The following is an 8,434-nucleotide window of genomic DNA, read 5'->3' as shown; positions in this document are numbered from 1 at the left end:
GGAACCACTTTCCGGGCTGGAGGGAGTGGATGAAGTAGCCGGCCGCTTTGTAGCCGGAATCTTCCTCCGCTTTGCGGCCGAGACCTTGGCGACCTTCGCCGCCGCCGGCGGGGATCGCGTAGCCGCGGTGGCGCCCGGAGCGCGGGGCCTGCCGGTGGGGGCAGCCGGGTTCCTGCCCTGCACGAGCACGTTGCCCTAACGCTTGCGAGCAGCCGCGGTGGCGCCTTGGGCGACGGTGGGGCCAACATGGCCGGCGACGAGATCCGCCCGAGGGGATTAGGCGTGCGTGACCTCGACGGAGATGGGGGATATCAAGGTGTCATCCATGGCGGCGAAAGACCGTCGGGGAAGATGAGCCGGAGCAGGAGGTGGCGGGGGCAATGGTGGTGGAGGGTGGGAGGAGCGGGAGCGGCCGCGCGGAAATGTCCCTCCCGCCCCGTAAAACTAGAGGTCGGGGAAGATCTTTTGCCGCGCCCCGCAAAAAAAATTCCGGGTCGGACACGGATGCAGAGTCCGTTCGAGCGGGATTTTACGCGCCGACCTGCATTTTGACGGTTATTTTGCGGGTCAGGGCCTTTTGCGGGGTCTGCTAGAGTTGCTCTAAGTACCACCACTAATGGTGTATATACCTCCTAAAAGAGACAGGGCTTTGGCGATGGCACTTGCACATAATCCAATTCGAGGAATTTCGCATGATGTAAATTACGGCACATGGTACAACCTCACGACAACAATGGGAGCAATGATATTGAGACCAAGCTCTTCCAAAACTTAGGATGAGCACAATTGCAATGATATTAAGAGCGCAAGTCCATCCTGGAGGAATTACAATGCCAAGTACTACTATTACATTTGATGTTCGCTGAGATATCAAGGCACGAGTGATCTGTAATGCATGAACATAAGTACTGACCCGTACTTGAGCATCGAATATGCTATGTATAATCTTAGTGCACTGTCAACTTACCAAAATGCAAACAATTTTCAGCCCAAGTATTTGAAGATCAAAGATCAATATTTCATGATGTAATACATGGTACAAACCTTGCAATAGCAATCGGGAGCAACGGCCTAAGATTAAGCTCTTCCCAGTCCTAGGATGCTCATAGCCTTGTACAATCAAAATAATCTGCTTCACTGCAAGCAGATCAATGCGAAGGCCCATGAACCCAGGTCCTCAAAGCAAATCAAATGTGATTGCTCATGTAAGCAGGATAAGATCAAATGTTAAGTCCACAGACCTAGCTGCTGCAAGAAAATCAAAAGGAGAACTTGAATCCTCCAGTGTTAGCGTCGACAGCAGAATCCCAGAATGCGACTTTCTTCTTCCGAGCAGCAGCCTTCTGCTGAGCTTCAACTTCAAGCTGACTAATCGTCCCGGGGTAAGCTGTGTCGATGGCGTTCCGGAACTTGTCGTGCAGGTTCACCCTGTCCTTGGTCCCTGATACAAGCTCACTTGCATTGGGCCTCTTGAGAAAGTCAAGAACATTCAACAGGTTCCTCCTGGACATTTCACACGGAAAGAAAGATAAACTGTTTTATTAACCTACATATCTTTCATGTAAATAGCACGTTACCACACATAAACAAGTTGCACTATGTTGAAATCATCCAGTTAATGAATTTTGCATATCTATTCAACCATGTAGCTGCCCCAGAAACGGAGATACTGAGCTAAAGGCAGGAGTCAGCTTAATCTTCCTTGGTTTAAACGCTAAACCTTAATCAATATTATGTGATTGTGAAGAAGGAAGGTTACGTGTATAAACTAGGAAACAAGGTTCTTAAACCAAAGAGAAATTCTTTCAGAAGATGAATATTTTTCTTAACTTGATCATAATTCGTAATTGACACAATAGCAACAACACCTGTATCTGATGATACTGAACTACTGAAGTGATATGCATAGAACTAAACTGAAGAATACACGGCCAGCACCCAGATTTCTGTCAACAAAAACGTAGTAATTTTCTAAAGCAACTAATATGGAGTTAGAAGCTTAGAACCTTGGTTTGAATTGAATTTGTTTTCAGATTGGTGTTTCATGCAATTCTGGCTGTATACACTTAATTTGTTCAAGTGGCATGGAAATAAATAGTTCTCGGATTGTGTTCATACAGCCTTTGTAAACTAATATATAAGACTTTAGATCACTATAAGTAGTAGTACAGCCATTCACCCAGATCTCTGTCAACAAAACTGAAGAATACAAGGCCAATACCCAGATCTCTGTCAACAAAAATGTAGTAGTTTCTTTTAAGTAACAAATATAGAGTTAGAAACTTAGAACCTTGGTGCTGAATTGAATTCGTTTTGAGATTGGAATTTCTTGCAATCCTGGCTATGTACACTTAATTTGTTCAAGTGGCATGTAGATAATAGTTTTGGGAATGTGTTCATCATACAAAAGGGACAAAATAGTACAGCCATTCTCCCTAGATGAAAGATACAGATTGCAGAAGCTTATGTAATTGCACTTCCTGATGGTTGCTTTGTATTTGTAAGTATAATAGGTAACAGATATGAAGTGAAAAAGAAAGAGAAACTGTATGCAATTTGATATCTAACCTGCTCACATAGTTCTGAGTGATGGCAATGGACTCCTCAAGATTGATAACCAAGTGCCACCATCCATTAGGCACAAATACAATCTCCCCGGCCCGGCATACACACTCAATTGGCCTCTTCTCCCAGGTCCTACAGGCTCCGTAGAAGTTCATGAACCACTCCATGATAGACACAGGGCTAGTGACCTCTGCCCCATCCGAACTTGGGTGCACGCCTGGTGGCGGCACCTCCGGCGGGAACATCACCCACTTCTTGGCCCCCTTGATCACAGCATTCCACGCCGATGTCGAGTTAGGGTCTACATGGAACGATGACCCTGATCCAGCCGGACCGATGATAACCCACCTGTAATCTGGCCTCTCCTCCCCGAGCACCTTGAACAGGTCCTCCTGGAAGTACACCGGCACCTCGTAGTCGCTCCCCATCTCCGGAACCTTGTCGGCGAATTTCGCGTCGAATAGGTACAATGGCCTCTCCTCCTCCGCATTGTCGGAGTACTGGAAGTACCTATCCAGAGGCATGCTCACCGGACCCACGGCGAACTCCTTGCCAGCTGAGACCTCCAGCAGATACTCCCTCGTCCATTTTTGCAACGCCGGCCAGGAATCAAGGCACCCCTCAAGCAGCACCGGCCAGTTTGGCTCCTCGTGCTCTGCGATGAATTTCTCCACGGATAAGCCACGGCGGCGGTCAATGGTGTCCCGCTCGAGCCACTCGGCCCGCATCTCCATGTTGGCACATAGCCAGCTCTGGAAGAGGTAGTCCGAGTAGAATCCACTGATCTCAAGGGCGCGCGGGGGGCGATGGGCGCGGCCAGACACGGCGGCGATGTAGGTAGCGCGCCACGAGCCGGCAAACGCGAAGTCGCCGCCGAGCTCGTCCAGGACGATGGCCCGCCAGAGCGGGTCGTGGGAGGAGATGACGTAGAGCGCCTTGGAGGCCGCGGAGAGCGCAGCGAGGTCGCGGGCGGGCAGGAGGCCGAGGACGTCGAGGAGGAGGTCGTCGGGGAGCTGGCGAAGCCCACCGAGGCCCGCGTCCCGGAGGTTGGCGCGCCCGGCGGCGGCGAGGAGGAGGTTCCCGCGCGGCTGGACGAGGCTGCCTCCTACGCCGCGCCCGGGCGCGGTGGACGCGGAGGCGGGGCTCTTCAGGTCAAAGGAGGCGTCTTCGCCTCCGGCGGCGAGGCTCGTCGACTCGCTGGTCTTCTTGGGGCGCTTCCCGCCGCGGCGCGTGGATTTGTGCTTGTGCTTCCGCTTGATGAGCGAGGGGCGGAGGGAGTGGAACGCGCTGGGCATGCTCGCTCGTACGGGCGGCGGCGGCGGTGGCGGCGGGAGGGGAGGAAAGGTAGAAGAGTGGTCGCGGTTAAGGTTTTGGAGATGTGCCCTTTTGTGAAGCAGATGGGCAATCGCACGGTTAGGAGCGCAGCTCGGTCATAAACGGACGCCTGTGAATCTGTGATCGAGTTGGTTCGTGAGGGTTGTTCATATGAAAATGCTGGTTTCTGACACCATGTCCCAATTATAGTCACTGATTTTGACATTTTATCTTTATATACTATTAAAGAATTATTTGATTCAAAGAATTTGCAAAGGAATTTAGGGGGATTTTGATCCTTACAGATTTTTTGTACATGGGTTGCTCGATTCGTAAGATTGCAAACCATATGAATTTTTCATTACATTCATTTGCACTAGATTTCATTGGTAATTTTTTATCCATCCAACCTCTTTCAACAATCATGTGTTTTTTCAATGTGCAATTGAAACATACTCACGATCTTATAGTATTAAAATGGCATGTGTGGGTAGTTGAATATGTAGGGAATACCTGCTCGTACCCCTACACTCGTAAGGAGACCCACAGGGCAGGGTTTCTTGTGCCTCCCGCCGGCGTCGCCGCCGGTCTACCTCGTCTCGCCTTAGGGTCATGGAGGTGCGGTGGATCCCGGCCCTTGTCGGCGGGAGGGCTTCTTTTTTTAGCTTTGTTAGGGTTTGTGTCCTTTTCAAAGAGGTGTGGCCGCGACGACTCTCTAACATAGAATAAGGTTCTCGCGGACCAGTCTCTGTCACGGCGGTGCTTCTAGTGTCATCGGAGGGCGTGTGGAGATTTGTCTTCGATGGATCGTATGGGATTCGACCGACGTTTGTTTTTGGTGGATCCACGTGGATCCGATCTTCGTTCATCTGTGTTCGTGTTCATGGTCTACAGGTTGGATTCTCTTCATCGATGACAGTTGTTGTTCTGGTGCATTGGTCCTATAAGAGAATCTCCAACAGGCGCCCCAAAACTACCGCACGCTCTAAAAACTAGTTTTTGTGCGCCGGAGACAAAAAAAAGCGCTCCAGCATGTGCTATAAAGTAGAGCGCGCTTGTCGGTGTCAAAACCGGCGGATCTCGGGTAGGGGGTCCCGAACTATGCGTCTAAGGCTAATGGTATCAGGAGACTGGGGACACGATGTTTACCCAGGTTCGGGCCCTCTCGATGGAGGTAATACCCTACTTCCTACTTGATTGATCTTGATGATATGAGTATTACAAGAGTTGATCTACCACGAGATCGTAGAGGCTAAACCCTAGAAGCTAGCCTATGATTCTGATTGTTCCTGTCCTACGGACTAAACCTCCGGTTTATATAGACAACGGAGGGGGCTAGGGTTACACAGAGTCGGTTACAGAGAAGGAGATCTATCATCTGAATCGCCAAGCTTGCCTTCCACGCAAAGGAGAGTCCCATCCGGACACGGGACGAAGTCTTCAATCTTGTATCTTCATCGTCCAACAGTCCGGCCAAAGTATATAGTCCGGCTGTCCGGATACCCCCTTATCCAGGACTCCCTCAGTAGCCCCTGAACCAGGCTTCAATGACGATGAGTCCGGCGCGCAGATTATCTTCGGCATTGAGGCGGGTTCCATCTCCGAATACTTCCAAGGAAAACTCCGAACACTTAAGTCGTGTCCGGCTCTACAAGACAAATTTCACATACCACCGTAGAGAGAACAATAATCCACAAATCTAATCTGCTGACAACTCTTCGTAGCATGGCATCACGCCCCGTCCCGGCCTTTGTTCGAACCATTTTTTTACAACCAGCTACCGCAGACATTGCGAGGCGGTTTTCTTGGCACGTCTTGTCGAAGCAGAGATCGTGTCCTTCTTATCGCGGGATCCTCATCAATACGGGTATGGGTAACCCCACCACGCCTGTTGGCATAACTCCGTGTTTTTAGGCAAGTCCCAAACGGTTACGCTAGGGACGCTTGATATTCTCCCCCTTTATAGAGGGGTCAAGGCATATCCCTTTCTTACCACACTTGCGCCTTTCTGCCTCTCGAGTTCCAACACCCGAAGCTCAAGCGTAGGCACTTCGGATCTTCAATCATGTCTGGATCCAACCTTCAAGGTCGGTGGATGGCCTCCTTTATCACAGAGGAGGACATTGCGAAGCTCAGGGAGGCCAGATATTTGACCGCCGATGTCAAGCACAGGCTTCCCGCCCCTGAGCAGGTCATCCCTACTCCCGAACCCAACGAGAGTGTCGTATTTGTTTCTCACTTCCTCCGAGGCTTGGGCTTGACTCTTGATCCCCTCATGAGAGGGCTCATGTTATATTACGGGCTAGATTTTCACGATCTAGCTCCGGATTCCATCCTCCACATCTCTTCGTTTATCGTCGTGTGTGAAGCCTTCCCCCACATCACCCGACACTTCGGCCTATGGCTCAAGACCTTCAATGTGAAGCCGAAGGTGATTGAGGGGCGACACGCAGAGTGCGGAGGCACCGCAAAAAGCAGAAACACTGATGTTCCATGGCCAGAAGGTACCTTCCCGGAGGTGTCCGATCTGTGGCAACGGAGGTGGTTCTACGTCACAGCTCCCCGAGGCACAACGTGGGTGGCTGCCCCTGCCTTCCGCTCAGGTCCTCCGCCTCAACTGGCGTCGTGGGCCAATGTGGGACTGGACTGGGGGCCTGCTAATGACGTACCGACATTGCAGAGCCGTATTCAGGAGCTTCTTGAGAGGGATATCGATCTTGTCAGAATCACTCAGGTAATGCTAGTTTGGCGGATCCTGCCGTGCAAACGTCGGCCTCTCCGGATGTGGGAGTTCAATCCAGAAGGTCCGCGAACCATTCAGCACTTCTCCGGCGTGACGCTCGAAGGGATGTATAAGTTATTCTTCGGACCACAAGTAAGGTGTCCGGACACCACCGAGGATGCGGGCCTGAGCTGCAACCGCCCAGATACCCAAGTAAGTAACCCTATAACCGAACACTTCGCTTATGCTTAATACAACATTATTCTGAAAACTTGTCCACGGCCAGGATTGACTCAACAAGGCAGAGAGGATCAGGTGTCCGGCCCCACTTCCTGAAGGCTCGCCTAGTCCTGCAATAGCCAGGATGCTTAGACGTGCACTAAGCCAAGTGCCCTCGGGGAAAGGGGAAGAGAAGAATAGAGAAGCCGAACTCCACATATTGCACATCCAAACCGGGGGAATTACTGTCTCCGTGAAGGAGGATAATCGGGGAGGTTTTTCCAAGGTTTCCTCCCCCCGCGGGAAGAAAAGGGCTGCCTCCGAAGACTTGGAGACGGAGGTGCCTAAGCAAGGGAAGAAAGCTTCATCAGAGGGCCCTGCCCCGAAGGGCGTCCTCACCGCACCGTGCCCGCAGACGGGCTAGCCCTCCACCGAGCTATAAGCTAATAAACAAGAAGCTATTGCTTTTTCCTCTAAGGACAATAACCAGGATCTATTTCTTTTTGCAGTCCGGCTAGTAGCTCATCTCAACAGGGTTCGTCTTCGGGGGATCTTCATCCGGAGATGATGGAGAGTGAAACCCCACCTGCCTCTCCGCCCCACGGGGCAGGCGACCTTGAGGTGTCGTCACGGAGGAGTCCAGATTTGTTGAGGCCGAAAGTTAACACTTCGGCCGCCCAGAGCCCGGCGCGTTCGGCTCCCATGGAGGGAAATGAAAAGGGTCTGAGACAGTCCGGTACCCGGCCGAACATACTGACGGGCCTCCTGGAGCAAGCTGCTCTCTCGGAGGATCACCGTACGCTAATGGGTACGGTGTTGGAGAAGATTTCGTCCGCCACAAGCGGGTTAAATGAAGCTTTTGGAAGCTTGCTCAAAGGCTTTGAGGTACGCGATGAAATACGTAATTTTTGGTTGTACCGCACGCGCTAGGTGTGCTCCGTGTAGATAGTAGCCCCTGAGACTCCGGTTGCCAGCCCTAGGCGGCAAACGGAGGATCACACTCAGATAATGATCGTACTGCATTCATGCGCAGGTGGCTAAGGGTCCGGCGGTAGACCGGACCTCCGAATTCGCCGAACTGAGGCGATAGGTTGATGTGGTGGATGCTGACATCACGCTTGTAAAGAAGCGTCTTGACGAGTCATAGAGTATGTGCTCGTTGTTTCCTCATTTGTTTAGGAAATATTAAGAGGATTGTAATATTAATATGGTATGATGTGGCTGTAGGCGGAGCTGCTGCCATTGAGGCCCTGAGGGCGAAACTTGCCCTAGCCAAGGAACAAGCCCGGGCTAGCAATGCGGCTACCCTAAAGGCAGCCGAAGACTTGAGAGCCGAACATGCTGCTCATCACTGAAGCGAAGAAAAGATAGCCGAGATGGCTGTGGAGCTGAGGAACGCCACCGGCCGGTATGAGCTTCTCGAGAAGGAGAATCAAGCAAAGGCAGCTGACCTGAAGAAGGCCCTAGATGCGGCCAAGGAGACGCGCTCTGAGAGTAGAGCTGCGCGGGAGGAGCTTTGACAGGCCGGAGACATTGCGGCTAGAAGCCCCTATTTGTTGCGGATGAAGTTTGAAGACCCCAAGTATGCTCCTCTAGATCATCTTATGAGTGATG

General features: G+C 51.5%; 1 protein-coding gene across 2 annotated transcripts; it reads right to left on the bottom strand.

Moving 5' to 3' along the window:
• Nucleotides 1-963: 963 nt before the first annotated feature.
• Nucleotides 964-3,950, bottom strand: LOC119340421 (F-box protein At5g06550-like). 2 transcript variants are annotated; one of them, XM_037612333.1, is made up of 3 exons: nt 2,569-3,950; nt 1,242-1,503; nt 964-1,137 (listed from the first exon to the last, which is right to left on the bottom strand). In XM_037612333.1, exons 1-2 carry the CDS (start codon nt 3,858-3,860, stop codon nt 1,260-1,262), a joined length of 1,536 nt encoding a protein of 511 aa, XP_037468230.1. In that variant the 5' UTR covers nt 3,861-3,950; the 3' UTR covers nt 964-1,137; nt 1,242-1,259. The 2 variants fall into 2 exon arrangements, with proteins under 2 accessions (XP_037468230.1, XP_037468229.1); XM_037612332.1 differs by having other exon boundaries at nt 964-1,503.
• Nucleotides 3,951-8,434: the final 4,484 nt, after the last annotated feature.

This window comes from Triticum dicoccoides, chromosome 7B (genome assembly GCF_002162155.2).
Source record: "Triticum dicoccoides isolate Atlit2015 ecotype Zavitan chromosome 7B, WEW_v2.0, whole genome shotgun sequence".
Classification (NCBI taxonomy): Eukaryota; Viridiplantae; Streptophyta; class Magnoliopsida; order Poales; family Poaceae; genus Triticum; species Triticum dicoccoides.
The sequence above is the reverse complement of the archived record's forward strand: the minus strand, read 5'-3'. Positions and strand labels throughout refer to the sequence as shown.

Bases quoted from the DNA above. Each gene is read 5' to 3' on its own strand.
- LOC119340421 (XM_037612332.1), bottom strand. From the start codon at position 3,860: ATGCCCAGCGCGTTCCACTCCCTCCGCCCCTCGCTCATCAAGCGGAAG. The intron at 1,504-2,568 runs GTTAGATATCAA...TGAAATGTCCAG, and splicing joins ACTCAGAACTATGTGAGCAG to GAGGAACCTGTTGAATGTTC.